Genomic DNA, 23,105 nt, shown 5'->3' with positions numbered 1-23,105 from the left:
CGCTTGCCATTTTCTCATTCGATGTCCGATTGGTGTTATTTAAACACCTACACGAAGCTTATTCAATAAACTAACTAATGGTACAAGTTTTGTTACGATCTAACACCATATAAAAATTTAAACACTCAAATGCAAAAGTTAGTTTTTAAAGTGATTTTCAAACATCCAAGTACCCAAAACTTAAAACTTATGCCATTAACCCATTTTGAGGCTTGAACCAAGTTTAATGAATCAAAATATACCTAAAAAAGCATTCAGACACGCAAAAGCATACCAAACACAAAATTTGGTAACTTAATGTCAATTTCACCCAATATAGCCAAAATATAAAATCAACACTACATGCACTATTTGGCCTCTAATGTCACAAAATACACCACATATACATTATCACCACGTGTATATAACATTCCTTACACTTATATTAATATTTTAACCTATCACCACATATTCACATTATATATGATATTAGGCTAAAATAAAAAATAACATAGTATAATACAAATACGACCAATCAAAATGATATGCATTTTTAGTTGGCAACTCATGTTATTATCCATATAAGTTTACGTAGACAACTCCAAGTAAAATCAGGCTTTACAATGATAATGTAGCAAATATACTAGCTCTTGCCCAATTCCTTTCCTTGCTCAGTCTTAGCGGTAGAACCTGTAAAATAATAACCATAAGGTGAGATAAAAATTTCAGTAACTAAGATAATTTACATTATTAATCAACATGCCAAGTTATAAATAAGCCTTAAAATAAGTATAATAAACACATCATATACAATTACCACGACTTAAATGCATGTTCACTAATCATTTAGTCCTTCAGTACTCCCAACCGAATCGATAAACTATTTCACAGGACCAGACCACATGTATGGTCTCTAAGCTCACCATCTATGGTAAGACTACCTAGCCAAGGTGTCATAAATTACTTCTAGAATTTTAGTTCCCTCTATTATTAGGGTGCCGTTACTCCAACACCGCATCCTACAGATGTTAAGGAGCATGGTCTCCAACTTTGCACCCTTCTGGGTACTAAGAAGAGTAAGTCTCCAACACCGCATCCTTTTTTGGGCATTAAAGAAAAATATGAGCTGCACCTGATGTCCCAAAATGCCAGCAGTGCCATATGGACTTAACCTCTACTAACTTTACAAGGATGACCTCCTACCCTCTAATATGTCATATTTCACTACATATCTCTACTTAACCATGCATGAATCACTTTCTAAACAAATATAACAAATCTCAACACTTACTTCAAAAATATAAAATTTCACAAATCAATAATCTACTCATTTTCTAAAATAGTTAACTTTTACAAAATTTATACATATATACATAACAAATCATAAAAAAATAACTTGAGAATGATTTATACAAAGTAATAAATAATGTAAATTATGTAGTTATCTCAACCCTTTTGTTACTAAAAAATGTTACCCGTGGTACTAAATCTCTTCTGGTGTCAAGACAAGTTTTTCTCATACCACAATCTACATCAACAAGTACTATATGAATTTTTGATTAACAAAAACACTATTAGTTATCAATAACATCCCAATTCTCCCACTTCTTCCTCATTTTCTCAACAAAGGGGCTTGTCAAAATTACACTTTGTCCACACATGCCCCTCGAGCCTCTTTCTCTAATTTTATCACAACATAACACTTAATATCTCAACTTATCTCACATCAAAACCCCATAATCAAGTTAGGGCTTGATCTAGTTTACACCAAACAACAATTTAACTTCATATTACCACTTATCTAAGGTTGAGAAACTTAAATCAAACCTTTAGAATCAATTCAAATCTTTAAAACATAGGCCATAGCTTAATCCATTTCGAGTAAATTCTCTCACTTTCAAATTTCATAAAAAATGAGATGAAAAGGTAGAAGAGCAGGATAGAAAACTTACTTAAGAGTTTGGAGACCTAATTTATTTTCAAAATCCTTTCAAAATAATGCCTTAACAGTGCCCAAATCTTCATCCTTCAAGTTCCAAGCTTTCTTCAATCAAAAATGACTTTTTCATATCATTTTTGCGTTTTATGCCTATGCTGTAACTTGCGTCGCAGCGCACGGCACAAAAGCCGTGGCTCACGATGCAGAGAGCAAAATCTCATTTTTGCTCCCCTCAATGCCACCCAATTCGATTCAACTTTCATCCTAACTCAATTTAAAACCAAATATGATCCAAAAAGCTAAGTAGCAATCTAATAATATAATTAAATTAATTAATTATTTTTTTAATTAATTTATTTTTTAATTAGTTAATTTATTTCAGATTTAAAGTTTTTGAATATTATGAGTAATGTCTTCAGTTAATCATTTGGCTAGGACAACAACGTATAGAAAAGCAGATGGAATTGTAGGCATAGCAACCTTGACCATGAAATACTTTTATCCGCTAGACACATTAACTGGGATTGTCGCCAACTAAAATTTGTTTTCCCTCCCTTTGCTTTGACACTATGTTTCAACCTTCTACAGTCTTCCCATGCATTGCTTAGGTAGAGATGGGTAGAATCTGGAAGAATCTAGCATGATCTGTATAAAGAAGTCTTGATGGGCGTTTAATTGAGGTTTTAAGTTATGCGGGAAAAGTCTAGTATCTTCTGATACACAGTGTGGATGAGCAAAGCTGGGAATCTGGGATGACTGATAGACTAGTCATGCGAAAGCGATGGCGAACCGCATGACCATAAATTAGTTCCATATTGTGTGATGGAGAAAAATATCTTATTTGTTGGTCAAAATAGAAAAAAAATATATAATATTTATAAATTACTTTTAATATATTTCATCAAACTTAAAAAAATTAAAACTCATTAATCCTGTTCAAAAATTTAAAAAATTCTTAACTTTATCTCTATTTAATATACATACTTTAATAATATATTTTATCTCTTTAATATTTAATAAAAAATAAAAAGAATATTTTTTTATGAAAATTTAATAATATAATTTATAAATAAAAAAATTTTCATGCCTTGTAAACAAAACCAGAGAATATATGAATTTCATTAGACCTTGTTAATCGTATGCTTCGTTCTCCACGCAGCAAATGATAACGTTAATTCAGAAGACTAAATAACCAATTCATGATATCATAATTGTAAGTCTTTTAATGAGTAATAATAATCGAAGACTTTTATAAACCGTGGGTGGCGGTGTGCGTGCCATGGCAAACCTGGTAGGATGGCTAGGAAAGTCCAGAAAGAAAAGAAAGATAAATTTTTTAATGTAATTTTTTTTCAAAAAAATAAAAATACATTTATCTTATTCCACTGTCTTTATTAAAAAATACTTTCAACTATTTCACCTATATTAAAAAAGTTAATTTTTTTTGATATCATAAATATAATTTAATTTTTACTCTTAACTTTAAATAATAATATAATTATATTAAATATATTCACTCTAATTAATAAAGTATAAAATTGTAATTTAATTCTTACACAATATCCTATATTTTTTATTAAAATTTATTTTAAAAAGTATTTTATAAATAAAATTAAAAGGAGTATTTTAAACAAAAAATGTTGGAGAGTTGTTACAACATAGATTTGATTATTTTTCTAAGCTTATGTTTGCATGCTATAATCATGATATTTAGTTCTTTATACCTTCGAGGAAAATTCTACCACTATTGTTAGATTTTGAATAGATGTGCTCGGGAACAGAATTTTCTGGTCTTCACAATGTCAGACTCTATACATGCACAATCGTTCATGCCTTTTTTTGTTTTATTTACCAGAAGCAAGCAGACCATTGGAAGTCTGGAGCGTTCCTTCTATGCGTCACGGGTTGCCATCAACTTGTCCTTTTCTCAACTTCTCAAGTTTTCCAGCTCTTTCTCAGTTGCTAAACCCGTAAATTATTGCCTAAATTTTAAATTTAGTAATATCATAAATTCTAAACACATTTATTATACAAATTATTTCCTTAACTTGTAAAAATGTACAATCTGACCCTGCTATTAATAAAAGTTAATTTTCACCCTTAATTAATCAGAAAATGATAGAAAAATGAAAATTTGGTTATTTTCTGTAATTGTTTATCTTTATTTATAATTTTTAATTCTTTATTATAATTTTTTGGTCCCTTATATAACTTTTGAGATATTTTTTTATCATTTTTAATTAACTAACAATCAAAATTATTTTTTTTCAATGACAGAACTAAATTTCTCTGTTTTTAAAAATTAAGGGAATGATTAGCACAATAAATAAATTTAAAATAGTGCTATTGATTTGAAAAATTTAAGATAATTTACTGATTTACCTTTTAAAAAAAAATATCTCTGTGATCGCTCATAAAAAGTTATTGGGTCACAAAAAAAGAAAAGGCTTTGTGAAAATGTTTTTTCTTTTATTATTTGTTTTAATATGCAATTTGCATCGGGCGAGACTTCTTCACGCAAAATGTTAAGTTGCTTCCCATTGGTAGCTCAGAAAGAGGTAACAAGTTCCCCTTTGAGTTAATGAAAGGGGTAACGAGTGTTGAAAATTTTCTTCAAGCTGGAACCTGAGACTGAGAGAAAAAATTTATAGCCAGAAATGCCCTTCATCAAATTGGTCATTTACCTTACCTGCTCAAAACATGTTTTTGCACGTCCTTTTTTTTTTAATTAGCTGTATATTTCTATTATAAATAATTTTGTTCAGGATATTGTTAGACATTAAATGTGCGAACCTCTCTCAAAAAAATTCAAACATTGATTCATCAAATAAATTTTAAAATAACATGATTCCATATAAGTACATGGGGTTACATCTGATGGTATTTACCAAATGTTTACGAAAACATTTAGGTCCAAGAATAAAAAGTTTGACAGATTGTAAACATTTATGTAAATATTTTTAAAATTTGGATATACCCCTGAGGTCTGATGAGCTTCCAAAATTTATCTTATCTAAATTTTTGTAGATAAAAAAAAATGAATAAAAGGCTTGTGAGAACCCATTTTCTTTTTTCAAGGTCAGTGCCACAATTATTTACAATGAAAGAAAGCTCGCATCTCTTTCATCGAAGAAAGGTTTGAAGTGAACGTGTGATTTTCATGTGTATTTCATCTTAATTTTTATGGGATGATGAAATTTTTAGTTTTTCAAATTTATATCAGTTCTGAATTTGATTCTTTTAGTTTTATTTTTATGGATTTGGTTTTATGTACCTTTTTAAATGCATTAGAGTTTGATTTTACTCCTTATACTTATTTTTGAAGAATACTGAACACCCTATATTTTTAAGTAGGGCAATTTTTTAATCAACAAAATGCATTAGAAATAACTTATAAATGAAAATACAGAGAGTATTAGCATCTTTTAAAAGAGATTGATAATCCTTGATACAAAACACTTGATGGGTTTTAATTACATTTTTTAAAATACTACCCCTATTTAAAGTTGTTAATTATAAGAAAATATATATGCAAATTTGAAATTATTTTCATCTAGATATGGATAATATTGGAAGCTTATTTTTTAAAAATAAAGTGGATGATTTAACCACTTTTCACTCACTAAGTCTAATAAGGTAGTTGAAAATATTTTATAATAAAAATTGAAAAGAGTATATCACAAGGGGAAAGCCTAAGACAATTAGCATTGACTAGAAGGTGAGTTTACATTGTTCATGTATCACACTGGCACACTCACACATTTTAATGTTCAATGTGTGGTAAATTTTTTTTTTATAATATTAGGAATAGGAATTCTATTTAGTAGAAGGGGCTTGTCATTCACAATATAATAAATCAATGTTTATTTTGCCACAAGAAAAAGTACTCATATTTAATACATAATCACTTCTTAAATGTGGTTGCCTCCAATAAGGGAAAACATGCAAAAATTAGGAAAATACTACTTTACACGATGTTATAAAAAAATAAGTTATAACTAGTATAGTTATAGTGCAACTTACTCGTATTTTTTATATGTAAGTTTAGCTATAGTGTTAAATACTTTCTTTAATTTTATTTACAAGACTACACTTGTTAATCTCTACTATAAGATCATTTGCACAGTTTAAGAAAAATATTTATGATTTATTTTTTCAAAAAATACCCTGCCCCTTCTACTCATACTTTAAAAGGCTGTAAGACAGTTTTTATTTTTTTTTAATAACAAAGACAAGCTTAGTCTAACACCTAAGTGTATTATTACAATCCAACAAAATTAAAGTAGTTAAACTATCTAACAGATCCGTTGTATGATGAAGCCCAGGCCAACCGTTTATAGGGGCAAAACGATAAATATACATACTTTAAAAATAAATTACTCCAACGTTTAATACCCTCCTTAACTCTTGATAGGGGCAAGAGGATAGATAAAGATACAATAATTATTGAGGTACTACATAAAAAGGATAAATAAAGATACAATAATTATTGGGATATTATATAAATAGGATTAAAATAAATATTTTTTTGTATCTTGTAAATATGACCAAAAGATTGATTTATCAATGGTTGCATAAAAGAGGTGAAAACATTTAAATAAAAACTCCTCTTGATCCTATGTATAAGTTAGAGTAAGAAAGATTTATTTGGTTATATTTACAAATCATATCATTAAATTTTTAACATAAGTTTATCCTTCCTTCTTCTATTAATAAGAGAAAGTATACTATTAAAATATGTATAATTAACAGGAGCAAAATTACTAATAAATGTTAGTTTAATTAGTAAGAATTTGACCCATAACTTATAAGATTACTAGATCAAATCTTTTTACTAATGTGAAGACTTTGTTGGCGGACAATCTTTAAGTACATTTGCATGTAGTCCTCACAATGGTAATTCTTATGATCTAACTCACCTAAACTTTTTTATATAAAAAAATAAAAGCAAAATTAAAAAATTATTATTAAATTTTTAGGTAGAGTTCATTGGCTTTAAAGCTTTTACTCATTATAATAAAATATATTGAAAGTGAATTAAAGCCAAGATTAGATTAATAGTATGTCTTTGAAACTTGTCGCACCAAAAAATATACATAGGAGTATCTTGAACCACATACCTTTTGGATGGACAAAGTTAATTCTCCGGAAAAAAATATATAAATTTTTAATAATAACATTATAATTTGAAGAAATGACAATTAAGGACTCCTTAAGGATATTGATTTCAATTAAAGCCCATAAAATTTTAAAATCTCAATTAAAGATCTTAGGATGAAAAAAATGCAGTTTGTCTTAAATACTCCTAAGATTCACTAACATTACTTGGAGATTTACTAATTCGATTTAAAAAAATTGCTAATGTATATTGTAAAAATATGAAACCCCTATTGAAAATTGATTATTTAACAAAAAATGTCACTTGAAAATTCATCAACTCGACTTGAAAATTTTTTTAACGTATATTATAAAAATATAAAACCCTACTCAAAAATCAATTATTTAAAAAAAAGCGTCATTTGAGAATTTACTAACTCGACTTGAGAAAATTTTTAACATATATTGTGAAAAAATAAAACCTCAATTGAAAATTGATTGTTTAACAATAAGTGCTTATCCAAGTTGAGATTCACTAACGTGATGTGAGATTCACTAACGCCACTTAAAAATTTATTAGCTCAACATGAAAAAATTGCTAACATATATTGTGAAAATAATATAATTGGGATTTCAACATAATTGAATTTTTCTTCTCAAGGGTATTTAAGACAAACTATATTTTGTTTATCCCAATTAAGAACTATGATCTTTAATTGAGATTTTAAAATTTTATGATTCTTAATTAAGATTAATATTTTTAGGGGGTTCTTAATTGTCATTTTCCCTTATAATTTTTAACTATTATATTAATTAAGATAGTGAATAACTTATACGGTGTCAACGTATTCGGTCAAAAAAAAGAACTGGTCCCTTCATTATTTTTGATAAGATAATAAGATAATATAATTTATTGATAAGAATATATTTTCTTAGTTTATAAAACCAAAACATCAATACTTAGTCACAGCCAAAGATTACTGTTTTCCCCCCGCCAAGTGGCCGAAGATTACTTAATGCCGAATGAGTTAATCAAAGGCGTTAAAATTTGGAATGATTAATGGAAGACACTTCATTAAAAGCTTAACCCACGAGTAGTTTGGTTTCTTGAAAAGTTCAAGAACAATTTAATTTTAACCACCCCAGAAGAAATATAAAACAATGCCATGCCTTTTTCTTTTCTTATTTTTCCTTTTTATTGTTATTTTTCTTTATTATTTAATGAAATTTTTGTTTATTTCAGAAAAAAGAATGACCCGCCCAACAAAGAATAATAAGAAGAAAAAAAGAAGAAGAACAATCGCCTTGAGAAAGCAAAACCAGATCATTTCATTTTTGTTATTGAGGTACTGAAAATTGAACCAGTCAAGATAATAAATTAACAGTTGGTGGTTCAATGGGAGTCAACTTTGAGTCAAACAAGGCTTAATTAAAATAATATAATTTAATTTATGTGTGCACAAATATTTATATTTATATATATAATGAATATTTTTAAAAATCATTAATTCTCTTGGAAATGGAACAATTACCTATAAAATCTTATACTACCTCCATCTCAAATTATATGACACTTTTAAATGAATTTATCTGTCCTGAGATATAAAACACTCTAAGTATATTAAGGTTTCATCAAATACACCAATTTCAATATTGTCTTTTCTTTCTCTATAATTAATTTTTATCATTTCTCTTTTTAATATATCAAATGATGGGTAGTTTAAAAAGTTTATATTTTTATTTTAAAAAAATAAAATTGTTAAGTGTATTTAATAAGATTTATTGGTATGTAATATTTTATATAAAAGTATCTTATAATTTAAGATGAAGGGAGTACATGTTAGAATAATACCAACAAGTATCAAACAAACTCACAATCCCAACAAAATGTTAAGTAATTTAGCTCTAATATCCTAACAAAAATTTAATACAAAATAATAATATTCTTTTAAACAATCATAATAATAAAAAAACAAAAAATAATGGTAGCACAAAAAGAATTAATAATGATAAAAAATAAAAAAATTGAGAATTGTAAGATTAAAAAAATTAAAATAAAAAAATTAAAATAAATGATGCTTGAATACTCGATAATGTCAAAAAAAATTTGGCCAACCAACAATATCAAATTTAAGATTCACATATTCCAAGAAAAGTAAAGAAATTGTGTATCGGCGGAGGAAACGGGTGTCAAATAGGAGATATTTGGCCAACATTAGGAACGTCACACTTCACAGTGGTTTCTTCTCCTCTTTGTCCTTTTCTTCTGCATTAGTGCATTTCAATAGGGTTTTAAACATATACAGGTGTTTTCTAACTCTTTGGAAGCTGTTAACATTATCTCTCGAGACAATGGCCATTCTCATCTGCTATAGGATTTGATCAAGGAAATTAGAGTTTTTTTCTATAGCGATTGAGAGATCACGATTCAACATATATCCAGAGACAATTTGAGATGTGCGAATTTAATTGCCAAAAATGCTCACATTGAAAGATAGGATATTTATGTCATGTAGACCTGTCCTGCGTTTTGTTTGGATTTGCTAGGTGCAGATATGTCTAGTATTGCTTAAACTATTTCAAGCTTAGGCTTGTCATTTTTCTTCCAAAAAATAAAATCATTGAAGAAGAACAATGACACAAAGCATTACCTCCAGCAATGAGATGAAGGCACCAAGCACCACCAAAGAAACACAGGGCAAACCTGAACGAGAGGATGATGGAAGCAAACATGCAAACTCCATGGCAAAGTAGAGTTCACATAATTAAGCTGGATGGCGACTTGATGGCAATATTTCATTCCCAATCATTTCAGGTTTTTTAGCCCTAAAACGACTTCTTTCTGAAATTATGACAAGCAAAATTTTTAATTCAATCAATCCAACCAAATTGTTGAGTTACATGGGTTATTTCGATTAACTCCAGGTTGTCTAGGTTAATCCCATCCATGTTTTAGTGCGAAACCGAACCTAATTCAATGAACTGACCACTCCATGATTTCTACTCTTAATTGCGTTTAAAATCTATAAATCTTAAATGACTAAGTAATCAATCAGTCCAAACTTGTCGCATCATAAAGAATTTTAAAAAGAAAAATGATGGTAAAATAAAAAAAGATATTAATGATAGTTATTTTTTTTGACAAAAATTTCTAACAAATAAATTGTATGAATTGATCAAGATAGTTACAAACAAGAATCCTAACGATAAAATAAGAGTTACTCTTAAAATTTAAATATCCTATTTCCAATTATAATACGTAGGTTTTTAATTATTTGGATAAATATTTATAATTTATTTTTTAAAAAAATTATTAAAAATTTAACTATCATTAATTTATTATGAATAATAGTTAAGTCATAAAAGAATAAATTAACAACAATTATGTTCTTAGTAATTTGTTCTTTGAAAAAAATAAGTTGTAACTATTTATGAAAATAATTGCAAATCTAGGTGTTCTAATTAAATTTAAATGTAATTCTCAATTTATAATTAGAATTCATGTTTGCAACTGTCTAGATCCAGAATCAATTTTAATATTTATTATAGAGATGAGTATTGAGAGCTCATCGTCATTGAACTGTTTAAATTTAATTTTCATGGTCTAGATTTGTAATTTTCCAATAGGTATTTTTTAAATCAAAATTATTTTCTTAAAAAATTGGAAATTAAGAGATTGCATTTATTTTAGATTTTATATTCATTAAAATAATTTTTAAAAAATGAAAGTGAAAAATTGTAAATCTAGACCATCAAGAGCAAATCTGAATGGTCTAAATATGATAAGCTTTAAGTACTTATCTATAAGCATTATAATTGGTTTCATCTAAAATCCTTTTTTCTTTTAAGTTTTACCAAGAAGATAAATAACTTTATTGTCATTTTTCTTTTTAAAATTCTTACGGCGTGGTTGATTATGGACCAATTAATTACTGATATTAAGAATTGCTGAGATTAGCATGATTTGCATTTGGTACTCATCATTTCGATGAGCATCGCATGCTCATCAAGGCCAGGAGCAATCCTAACCCTCCATTTCAGTTCAAATTAATCACTGTAATCTATTTAAATTAATTTTTAAATATTTTAAATATTATATTTATTAATATAAAAATATAAAAATTTAAAATTTTAATAAATATATTTATCATCAATCTGATAAGTACAGATTTAATTTAACGCTCTAATTTAATATTAAAATTTTTTATAATTTCACAATTTGACTGTGTAGATAATCTTTGGACAATTTATATACTCCCTTCGTTTTTATTTGTAGGAGAAACTATCACTTTTTATTTATTTTTTATGTAAGCAAAATCACCTATTTCAATAAATATTTATTATACATTTTCTAAATCACCCCTCACAATTTATATTTACAAAAAATAATTAATACATACTTATGTTGATTAATATAGGGCATTTTAGTTCAATTCTTTTATTTTTAAATATAATTATTATGATTAATTAACTTTATTAAATTATGTGAAACATTTTTTTATATATAAAAATGGAGGGAGTATAATTTAAATTACCTCATTTAATATTAAAAAATTTATAAAATTTATAAATTAACTATTTAAATATATTTTAAATAATCTAAATTTAATATTAAAATTTTTTATTTTAATAAATATAATATTAAAAATTAATTTAAATGAACGATAGATGAATTTGAATTGGAATGAAAGGTAAGATTGCTGGCCCGGTGCTGTGATGAGCATCGAATGCAACGCGAGATTAGCGAGTGTGAGAGGATCTGGTTCCGGAGGGAGCTTCTTGCGGATGAAAATGCAACCTTCACGAACTACGCCCTTTAGATCCTTCACGATCTGATGACTGATACCATACCCTCTCATCCTCGGAGTCCGAGAGTAGTTTTGTTCATTTAATCTGTATTGGTCACGCTTCAGCGTCCTCTGATCCTCACTACAAGACAAGTAGTCATGGACTCCGATCAGAAACAAAAGTGGAATTGGAAGCGGGTTTCCTGAGAAATTTGAAAAGACAAGTCACTCCATGAAACTGTCGTATCTTCAATCATCTTCACTGGTTGGGAAGTTCAATTTGTCTTCTTTCTCTCTTCATTTCATTCCCACCCTTTTAAGCCCACTTCTCATAAACAACGAAACAATTCACGCTGGGTTGAGCTGAAATGGACATTCCCCAATTAGCGACGTTTCTCTGTTTCACCTCGCAAGAGAAACTGATGAACATAGTCCAAGTGAGACAACCTCGGGATCTCCGTTGCCGGAGCGGCAGTTTCGTGGACCCCAACGGTCTGACCCACCAATTGTTCGATGAAATACCTATCAGGGATACATTTGCCTGGAATAATCTCATTCAAATCCATCTCTCAAATGGAGATTTCAACAGTGCATTATCAACGTACGATCAAATGCTACTCCGCGGAGTTCGTCCTGATAGACATACTCTTCCTCGCGTGGTTGCTGCTACACGTCTATTGGGCGATTTATCCATTGGTAGGCAGGTCCATGGGCAAGCTCTGAAACTCGGATTCTCCTCTGACCAGTACGCTATTACTGCTTTGATTGAGATGTATGGGCATCTAGATAGTGTGGATATGGCTAAGTTGATCTTCGACAAGTCTCCTCACCGGAATTTAGTGTCTTGGACGCTGCTTGCCAGATTATACATTGATCAGGGAAAACCAAGTTCGACCCTTGATTTATTCCATCAGATGGTGGACCTAGGGGTGCCTACTGATCCAGTTGCCTTAGCAACAGCAACCAGTGCCTGCGGATTGCTAAAATCTCTGCAAAAAGGAAAACTAGTGCACGAGATTGCCAGGAAATGTGGATTAGAGTTTGATGTTTTAGTGAGTAATTCGCTCGTGAAAATGTATATAGATTGCGACAGTTTAGAAGATGCTCGGCTGATGTTTGATCAGATGCCTTTTAAGGATGTTATATCATGGACTTTAATGATTCGTTCTCATGTGAGGATAGGAGGATTCAACGAAGGTCTGAAATTATTTCGACAGATGAACTTGAGTGGTTTGAAGCCTGATCCACTCTCAGTTGCCAGCATTCTCCCTGCTTGCGGGAGAATCACTTCCCATAAACACGGTAAAGAAATCCATGGCTATTTGCTTAGAAACGGCATTCAATTAAACCTGAAGCTCAAGAATGCACTCATGGACATGTATGTGAAATCAGGAGCTATCGCATGTGCTTCAAATATTTTTGTTGAACTGAATGAAAAAGATGTGATTACATGGACCGTGATGATATTGGGCTATAGCCTACACGGTCAAGGAAAGCTTGGAGTTGATTTTTTCTGCCAGATGGAGAAAAATTCAAAGGCACGTCTAGATGATATTACCTATTCTGCTGTCCTTCATGCATGTAGCACCGCACGCTTGGTTGAGGAAGGGAAGTTTTACTTCAACCGCATAAGGTCACCCACAGTGGCTCACTATGCTCTAATGGTTGCTCTGTTAGCACGAGCTGGGCTTTTTAATGAGGCGATGTCCTTTGTTAAGGAACGCGATATTGGAAAACATGCCCAGGTACAGAGGAAATTGCTAGAAGGATGCAGGATTCACCACCAACACACTCTAGGTAAGCAAGTGGTTGAACGACTTTGTGATTTGGAACCTCTAAATTCTGAAAATTACGTTCTTCTTCTGAATTGGTACGCTGGGAATGCAAAGTGGCTCATGGTAGATAAAATAAGGGAAACGATCAGAGACATGGGGTTGAAACCCAGAAAAGCCTATTCTTGGATCGTGTTCAGGAATAAAGTTCATGCCTTTGGAACAGGGGATGTATCGCATCCAAGGTCAGCGAGAATATATTCGGAATTACAGCGTTTCATGGAGGGAATGAGAATCCAAGGAGTTGAGCCTATCTGGGATTTCAAGCTTCATGATGTAGATGAAGAGCGGGAGTGCATTCAGATTGGACACAGCGAACTATTAGCAATTTCGTTTGGGCTTATCAGTTCACAAGCTGGACCTATACGGGTTACAAAAAATGTCACGGTTTGTCATGGGTGCCACGATTTTGTCAAGTTCATTTCCAAGGCTACCAGAAGAGAAATCATTCTCAAGGACCCAAACCTCTTTCATAATTTTGAGGACGGATTCTGTTCATGTGAGGACTTTTGGTAAACTATAGCATTTTGAGCATAATTGCTTGGCCAATATTTTCTCCTGACTCTACCTAGTTGTCCTTATTCGATAATTAAACAAATGTTCCCCCCCCCAAAAAAAAAAAATCAATTAGCTTTAGCACATTGCATATGTGATCGGCTTATGAATTATGATAGCTTGAACTAAGAATTTTATTTTTATTATTTTTAAAAACAGTTGGAGAAATTTAGCATATTTATGCGATCTTTGAGAGTTTATTCCACATTTAGTTTTATGCTGACAAAAATCAAGTTAATCATCACTCATGAATAGAATGATGTATTTTTTAAAATAACATCTTGCTTTTCCATCAAATTGGTAAAATCTTTTTTTTTTTCCATTTCTAATGAGTAATTTCGAAGCTTGATTGATTTGTGAATTTATCAAATATAATTCAACAGAGACATTCAGTTCGTTATGGATGTATGATCCATAATAAGCTAATACTGTTAATCAGCTATAAATACTAAACGGTCCAACTCATTTTCTTACACGAGGGAGTAGAAGTACACAATCCATAAATAATAAAAGTATATCAAATAAGATTATCTCCAATTAAAAAATATCTGTATATAATTAAAATAAAAGAGCCCAAGTTCAAGGACAATGCAAAGTTGGGACAGTCCGTAAGTGCAAAGCTGCATTAGTTACAACTGATATATAGATGTATTTTGCCGACAAGTTACAACTGATTTTCACTGCAAGCCAACGGCAGTTAGGATCACTTTACTAATTTACATTTTCCTCTTCCCGGAATTACAAGCGCTAGAAAAAAGGAAGAGAGAGAGAGAGAGAGAAGACTAAGTCAGCGAACAATCACTACAAATTAAGCACACACTCCTCTTCTGAACTAAAGCAAGCCAATCCTGTACTCGTATCAAGCTCCAAAGATTATATATTAGTCATTAGAAATTTAGAATTACTCATACGAAATTTGAAAGGAACTTCTGGCAGCTTATTTACACGCGGAAAAGCCCCATTAAACATTAGCGCTGGAGGTTTGAAGGGGGAAATAGGGAATAGCGATCGAAGGTTGAATTTCTGGAACGAAATCGGGCCATCCGTTTGCCGGAAAAAGACCCGACCCAAATCAGCAGCCAAAACCTTAAGTATTTTATATTTTATTTTATAAAATTATAAACTGGGGGGAAATAATAGTTAAAACTGCTAAAATTACGAGGAAAGCAGATGACCAGCTAAAGACGAAGGAGTAAGGACGCTCCTGTTTCAAAATTTGGATGACTCGGATAAGACTCCTTGCAGAGAGCCAAGTCCACCCGCGCTCGCAAACTCAGATTGACTGGGATTTCGATTACTAGGGCTTCAACTTTTGTCGCTGTAAGCCTTATTTTCTCTGAGCTAATCACTCGTGTTTGAATTTTTGTCTCGGTAGTTTCCTCTCTGGTGGTTTCTGACAAACCGTTGGATAGGGAGAAGGTAATGGTTTGGAGTGTTTAGTATTCTGTACATTTAGTAAATTTTGTCTCTGCAAAATATTGTGGCGCGTTGACGATGTTGGCTCGGTTCAATTTTTTCCTCTATGAATTACAAGTAATATTTCACTTGGAGCTCTAAGCTGCATTTTTTTTTCTGTCATCTTTTTGGTTTCTCGTGCTCTCACGAAACTAAGTGGTATGTCTTAACTTCAAGTCCCTTACCTCTGCTTATTTGAGTGTTTCGCGCTATCACTTTGTAAAGATGTTGAGTAATAAATCTCGAGAGATTCGGATCTTTGAAGGCTTTGTTCGTCGTGAACCCTAATTTCTTGCTGCAAAGGTAAAAGAGTTGGGGTTCTTTCGCGCTCCAAGGATGGAAACTGAGGATGGAACAAGCAATGGGGATAACACAGAATGTTCTGAAGCGGTTCAGTGCCTGAAGGGTGCAGCTGTAAATAATGGGGTTGCAGATAGCAATGATGTTGAAAAAGGGGCTCAGCGCTTGGATTGCGAAGCTGTAAATAATGGGGTGGTAATTGCGGGCGGGAACGATGTTGCTCAAGGGGACTCTGCTGTAGTTGAAAGCTTTCGAACTTACAAGAGACGTAGGCATGTAAAGTTGAATCCAGAAAGCAAAGCTCAAGAAGATTGCAGAACATACTCAGAAGCTGCAAGTCGTCTAGCAGGCCAGGTTTTATTCCCCTGGTTTTCCAATTACATTGCATCAGTGAATGCTAACCTTTCTCTAGCATCATTCTGGATAATGATTTCCTTGTGTGTGTATTATTTGTATGCATCTTGAGGAATAGTTGGAGATGTAACCTGCAAAACATTTATGATTTGGAGAGGCATACATTAACTTGGGAATGATGATCACTTAGCTTGTTAGATACACATGTATCTTCCAACAACTTTCAGTGGGTTAGTAAGGGGTGATTATGGAGTAGCCTGCAAGATTGTAGGCACTAAGGGGTATGCATGTATCCGTGAGACTGGAACTTGTAATTACCCATAGTTATTTCTGTCAAAAAGAGGAAGATGTATAGTGTGGAGCGATGTTGTTCTTCTCAGGTTCTTCCTGTCTGTAATTATTGATTAGGCACTTCATTTTGCTACCTTTTGTATCATCTCCTCTCACCAAAGATGTCAGGTTTCAAGTGTCTGGCCATTAACATTTACTTCTGAATCCAAGCGTTTAGTTTTTAGAGAAAATTTATTTAGTTGGTGTAGATCATTAGAATGTGAAAATTAAGAAATATCAAACTTGCATGATGCTAATGCTTGATCAGGAGAAAATAAGATGCTATTGACATGTGCATTTTGTCCGCTTTTGTGTGGTGTTCTTAATTTTTGATGCTATATGGAGTCACGTTTTATATTTGAAGTCAATAGTATGTTTGATTCATGTCTTGAAAACTATAGGTTACTATTTATATATGTGATTTAAGAACATAAAATTGCTGAGGGCATGCAAACATGAAACGATCCAGATTCCGGAGCATCATTTATTTGCTATCACTGATCTTTGTAAAAGTTAACCCCAACATCCTCCACTCTTCAGTGCATAAATAATTGACAGCAAGAGGATATGCTTGATTTCTGAATGAAATCATTGGGGGTCATTCATTATAATTTTGACAGCAAGAGGATAAACTTTATTTGCATTAAGCATGACTAAGATCTGATTTTTCTTCATCTGTACTGTTGCAATAAACAATTATTCTCTGTTCTTATGGAGTTGAGTTATAATGAATAATGATACCTAAAACACTGAGATAGTGATCTACATGGATACATTGGTGACGGATAATGCTGAACCTTCCATTAGAGGGGGCTAATTTGCTTGGTTCATTCAAGGTGTGCCATGATTGTTGATGACATTATTGCTAACTGTATAACGTCCTGTTTAATATGAAAAAGATGCTATTGGTATGTTCATTTTACTAGAGATGATGTTCGCCCATGGCACACAATCAACTTGAATCATTAGATATACAATTCTGTTGGTTCTTTCTGCAAAGCCATGATTGGAATTTTCTTATTGCAGGCTGTAAAGAAACCATGTAATGTAGCTGTAGGAAATACTTTGGATAAGCATTCACATGCACATTGGGGAAATGTTGTATTAATGCATTTGTATCAGTCACTAGGCGATGATAAAGATGGCATAGAAGGATGCATGAGGGAAGCTCTCATGCGCTATCCTAAAATTAGTTGTGCCACTACTTTAAAGGTTTGGTTCTACTACAAGAACTGTTTATATCCTGCTTTTATGACTCCCTTCTAAATGCATTATTCTATGATGCATCTCATTTTGTTGCAGGAAACTTGTAAAATTGACAAAGTTGGAGAAGATTACTCTCCACGCTTTGAGCTGATGTCTCATAGATTACGGAAGGAAGTTAATGGGCATGCAAATGTCTTGTGCAATGGATCTTGTAACGAGTCAAACAGTCCTGATGCAAATGAGATGTGTCAGCGTGTGCTATGTAATATCTTAGTGTCTGAGAAATTCAGTTCGTTATGTAAGGTGCTAATAGAAAATTTTAAAGGAATGAAGCCTGAAAGTGTATTTGACTTCAGTATCATAAACTCAAGGTTGAAAGAGCAAGCTTATGAACAGTCACCCACACTTTTTTTGTCAGATATTCAACAGGTAATGTTCTGCATTTGTAATTTCTTGTAGATCTGCTTAATATGGCACTTTTTCTGTGTTTCTTCTTGGTTTATATTTCTTTTTGTATAGATCGGCTGTGTTTTGTGTTGTTATAGTCTCCCTTTTTGTTTTGAAATTTGCATTTTGCAGTCTCTTCATTTATTTTATCCAATTCATCATCTCCTCTATTGAGTTAGTCTCAACTGTATCTCTGTTTACCCCTCCAACTGACCTGCTTTTTATAAATTGATATTTTCTATGCTTAGTTTACTTTAGTTTTTGGCTTTTATTGTTGGAAAAAATGAATTTATGCCTGTATACCCTCAAAGTTTTAAAGTCAGACAGTTTGTTCTGATAACTGGCACAACAAGATCTCTAGTTTGCAACACTTTTAATGGCCTTTTCGTTTTAGTTACTTTATCCTTATTGTTCAACTTTGTGAAATTCCCAAACTGGTGCATTCCTGGCTCAAGTTATGCGTTCTTTTTTCTTTTCACTACTAGTATCTTAGGATGGCCAAAAGTATATTTTCATCCGTTAAGGTTGGGTTGAGTTCTACTACTTAACTTGGTAATTGAGGGGCACAAATCGAAAGTTAGATGTGAAGTGTGTGGGCAGTAATTTATTTTTAATTTTCTTACAAAAGAAATTAGAAATGTTTTAAAAGCCAAATTAAAGCTGTTTTTTTTTTTTTGGGAGGGGGGTGGGTTTACCTACTAGCTTACTTTTTCTATATGGAAAATGTTGGTGAAGTCAATCATCTTAAGTGGCTTCTATGCCAGCCAAAAAGTGAGGGTTACATCATGCCACCTTTCTCCTCTTCTCTACTATTTTACTGTTTCTCTATAATATTGCCCATCTTGGTCGCAATCCCAGGAATAGTACCTGAGTTTCCGATGCATTCTAATCATAATCTGGATCAAATACTAAAAGGTTAAGGTTCATTTTTGCTATTGAACTATTTTCATAGGAGCACCCAGTGTCCTAAATTCTTTGTTGTGGCAATGTCACCCTTAAAGTAATGAAGTAACTAAATTATAACAATATTGCCTATGGGCAAACACTGACAGTTACTTTTGCTGACTCAAGAATAAGTTTGACTCAAATTATAGCAATGTTGCCCCCAATGTTGAGTTTGAACCAACAAAGTTAATGGTCAACATTTGCCCATTTAACATCAGGGGCAATATTACTATGATTTAATTATGTCAAGGGCAACGTTGCTACGGCCAAGAGTTTAGAACATTAAGTGCTGCTACAAAAATAGTACAAGGACAACAATATATCTTAACCCAACACTGAATAGGATGACCTGGTGTGGACAATGGCAGCTCCATTATTTAGGGTTTTTTGGTGAGGTTTTAACCTTGAAATCCGAAAGGAGAATTAAAGCATCATTCTTAAAATAATATGAAGTTGATGAATAAGTCTTTCCCCCCTCCATCTTTGAGCATTGGCTAAAAAAGAGAAAAACTAATAATATTTTTTCTAGAATTTGTTTAGCATGATCAATTGTTCAACCATAGATTAAAGCTAAGCGGATAGCTTCTTAATAGCAGTTTTTCCTGGTAATGATTTGAATTTTTTTTTTTTTAGAAATTAATACCCTTTAAGAAAGATACTTCTCCCAAATTGAGAAAGTATGAGGATTGTAATGGCAGGATCAATTTCATGTATTCAGTCATTTTGTCAAGCAGTTCTCAGACTGATGCCATGGGCAAGGGAGCCTCTATTTTTGCATCAACAATTAATGGATTGCTATTATCTCATTGAGCATTGAATTTATTTTGAAGATTTTACTCTGTTAAATTTGTTAAATGTTGGAGTTATCATATCAATTTTTCTGCCCCAATCTGTTGTTAATTATATAAATTGTTTGAGTTGAACCAATTATTTTATTGTGTCTTGATGCAAAGTGAACTTATGCTTGGTTTACAAAATATCTTATATGGGTCTCTTTTAGGTTGCTCCATCATATTAGTTCTAGCTTGAGCATATAATTGAGGAATTTGATTACTGGTTCTTATTTAATATGACTTAAACTTACGGATCTTTTAAGATTTGGAGAAAACTTCAAGACACTGGTAATGAGATTGTTTCTCTTGCCAAGGGCCTTTCAGACATGTCGAGAACTTTCTACTGTGAGCAGGTAAAGCAAATCCTTGTACTTTTGAAACACTGAAGTTCTGTAATCTGTTCTTTGCTTCTTGTAAACAACTAACCATATTTTTTCTTCACCTTCAGGCTGGAGTTTCACTGCATAGCACATTCAAAGATGGAAAGCAGGAGGTAAAGAGTTTTTATTTATTGGCATTTCATGATATGATTGAACTGATATGGGAACAGTTCAAAGGCAATTCTTTATTCAGATAGATTTTTCTCTCGGGGCTTGTATGGTATGAAGATGGATAGGGATTCTCATTTTTGTAATTTATAACTATTATGATAATTACTTTGCAATGTTCATTGTTTCTTACTTTCTCTAAACAGAGGTGAGAGAGTCATTTTTCATCTATGAACTTTTTACCCCATTTTATTTCCCTTTCTATTCATTTTCATTCTGCATATCAAATGAGGGCTCAGATCACAACTATAGCAGCAGTTGATATTTTGGTCTATATAATCAGCAGAAAGTTTCACTGAATTCCCAACCTTATCATACATAAGCCACTATCCAGTGCATTTTACCTAATTTATTTCTTTTGCAAATCATTATGACTGTCAACTGTAGTTGCTACATGAACGAAAAATTGATCACCCACATTCAGCTTTGTGCATGAGCACCTTGTAGTTCTCTGTTTGGGAAAGAAAGGACATGAAGAATTTAGATATTATTTTGCCTTTGAAATCTAATATTTTTTCTGGAATCAGATCACCAAGGCGGGTATGGTTCTGCATCTATGTCTGAATGTCGTTTCTGTTATCTTTCTAGGTTTTGCAGATTTTGTCATCAACGATGCATGTGATATGTTTATACTGTAAAAGCTCTGCCCTTTTATTCTGTTGCTTTTTCAGTACCAAATGCACTTATTTCATATGATGAGTTTTTGCATGAGAGAATTTCTAAAATGGTCTTTGAGATTTATTGTGATCTCTGTGTCAACTGGTTCTGTAACCAGGAATCTGATTCGCACATGAAACCGGAGCAGACAGAAGATTGTAGCATGTATAAAATTTGCACTTGCAGGCATTGTGGAAACAAAGCAAATGGGAAAGACTGTTTGGTTTGTGATTCATGTGAGGAGATGTTCCATATCTCCTGTATTGAGCCTCCTGTCAAAGAGATACCACACAAGAGCTGGTACTGTGCCAAATGCACTGCCAGTGGAATCGGATCTCCACATGAAAATTGTGTGGTATGTGAAAGGTTGAATGACTCGAGGACCCTGAACTTTGATGAGAACTTCCCTGTAAACGAGGAAACAATTAATGAATTGGAAGAGAATTCAAATTGCACCTATGATGGGGCTCAAGCATCTAGACGAGGGGAAATTGACAAGATCTGCAAAGTTTGTAAAAATGAAGTGGATGAAGGTGAAAGGATTAAAGTCTGTGGTCACTCCTTCTGCTCAGATAAGTACTACCATGTAAGGTGTTTAACAAGTAAACAGTTGACATCATATGGTCCCTGTTGGTACTGCCCTTCTTGCTTATGCCAAGTTTGTCTCACTGATAAAGATGATGATCAGATTGTTATCTGTGATGGCTGTGACGATGCATACCACATATATTGCATGAAACCTGCCCGAACTTCTATTCCCAAGGGAAAATGGTTCTGCAGAAAATGTGATACAGGGTTACAAGTAATACGACGGGCGAAAAAGGTATTTGAGAGTAAAAGGCAGAGAAAAACAAGCGAAGATGGTTCAAAACCAGTTGATGGATTTGAAAAAAATTGGAACGATAAACATGGACGAGATTTGGATAAAGGTGGAGGAATGGACATGCTTTTAACTGCAGCCAATACTTTGAATTTGGAAGAGGACTTGGCTGCAATCCGGGCGTAGAGAAAGTTGTGAGCTTCGTAGTTGTTTTAGCAATGGCTTTAATTTCTTTCAGGTTCGCGCTAGTACAGTGGTGTCCAATTATTTCACATTGCATTGTTTGGATGACTGATATTTTGGTAGGCTGTATAACTCTTGTAGATTTTGCTGACTTCAGTGTACATGACATGAAAAGACAGGACAATAGAGGAACTTTTAAAGGCAGCTAGTATCATCGGGAGCTACGATGAGCGAAGTCTGAGTAAACGGAGGAGTTACAAATTTACAGATGTGATTGCTATTAAAAGGCTGCTTAGCTTGTGCCATGTTGATTATACCATTTTGGGGTGGGATGTTCCTTTGATATGTAAAATCTAAATTCCTGTTGAATTTGTAATTGGGAATGATTTTTAGCGGTTACTTTGGACCTCAGGATTATCATTTTAATGCATACCTTATTCTCAGTTACGGGCTCTTTATAGTAGGTGAAATGCTTTGTAAGCCTTTCCTACAGTCCAGCTGTCAAAGACTTCTTTGCCCCAGTTTTCTTCAACTGGCCAGCCCAAACCTGGTATTGATCCAGGCCGGATTAGACAGGCCCTAAGCCAGCCTCGGCCAAGGCCATAGGCCGAAAAGTCTAGCCTAGGGTGCTTCGGATCGGACTTCAAGCTAGGTGATACCCTACCCAATTTGAGAACATCCTTTGGTCCGGGAACCATTAATTAGGCCCTTTAGCGGGATTGGTACCATGTGATACTATAAATTACAGTTATAAAGTTCGGCTGTTTTTGGCCCTTACAATTTCATAATTAGATTATTTTCTATCCGAATGGGCGAAAGAAAAGAGAAAATGCAAATT

At 32.4% G+C, this 23,105-nt stretch overlaps 2 protein-coding genes across 6 annotated transcripts; both read left to right on the top strand.

Annotated features, from left to right (window-relative positions):
• Positions 1–11,724: 11,724 nt before the first annotated feature.
• On the top strand, positions 11,725–14,394 carry LOC129294198 (pentatricopeptide repeat-containing protein DOT4, chloroplastic-like). Its single transcript, XM_054932384.1, has one exon. It carries the CDS (start codon positions 12,171–12,173, stop codon positions 14,148–14,150), a length of 1,980 nt encoding a protein of 659 aa, XP_054788359.1. The 5' UTR covers positions 11,725–12,170; the 3' UTR covers positions 14,151–14,394.
• Positions 14,395–15,213: 819 nt separating this feature from the next.
• LOC129294312 (PHD finger protein EHD3) lies at positions 15,214–22,710 on the top strand. 5 transcript variants are annotated; one of them, XR_008589348.1, is made up of 8 exons: positions 15,214–15,509; positions 15,910–16,298; positions 17,655–17,840; positions 17,931–18,263; positions 20,323–20,412; positions 20,508–20,552; positions 21,383–22,322; positions 22,409–22,710. XR_008589348.1 is itself a non-coding variant. In XM_054932564.1 (7 exons), the coding sequence occupies exons 2-7, from the start codon at positions 15,981–15,983 to the stop codon at positions 22,268–22,270; spliced, it is 1,860 nt and encodes a 619-aa protein (XP_054788539.1). In that variant the 5' UTR covers positions 15,217–15,509; positions 15,948–15,980; the 3' UTR covers positions 22,271–22,710. The 5 variants fall into 5 exon arrangements, 4 of the variants coding, with proteins under 4 accessions (XP_054788539.1, XP_054788537.1, XP_054788538.1 ...); XM_054932564.1 differs by having other exon boundaries at positions 15,217–15,509; positions 15,948–16,298; positions 21,383–22,710; XM_054932562.1 differs by having other exon boundaries at positions 15,218–15,509; positions 15,870–16,298; positions 21,383–22,710.
• Positions 22,711–23,105: the final 395 nt, after the last annotated feature.

This window comes from Prosopis cineraria, unplaced genomic scaffold (assembly GCF_029017545.1).
Source record: "Prosopis cineraria cultivar Desert tree isolate PC_DT_omini unplaced genomic scaffold, ASM2901754v1 PC15, whole genome shotgun sequence".
NCBI classification, from domain to species: domain Eukaryota; kingdom Viridiplantae; phylum Streptophyta; class Magnoliopsida; order Fabales; family Fabaceae; genus Prosopis; species Prosopis cineraria.
The sequence above is the reverse complement of the archived record's forward strand: the minus strand, read 5'-3'. Positions and strand labels throughout refer to the sequence as shown.

Excerpts from the sequence above, each read along its gene's own strand:
- LOC129294312 (XM_054932564.1), top strand. The coding sequence starts at position 15,981 with ATGGAAACTGAGGATGGAACAAGCAATGGGGATAACACAGAATGTTCT. Across the intron at positions 17,841-17,930 it reads GTTGTGCCACTACTTTAAAG|GAAACTTGTAAAATTGACAA; the intron begins GTTTGGTTCTAC and ends ATTTTGTTGCAG. Across the intron at positions 20,553-21,382 it reads TCAAAGATGGAAAGCAGGAG|GAATCTGATTCGCACATGAA; the intron begins GTAAAGAGTTTT and ends TTCTGTAACCAG.
- LOC129294198 (XM_054932384.1), top strand. The coding sequence starts at position 12,171 with ATGGACATTCCCCAATTAGCGACGTTTCTCTGTTTCACCTCGCAAGAG.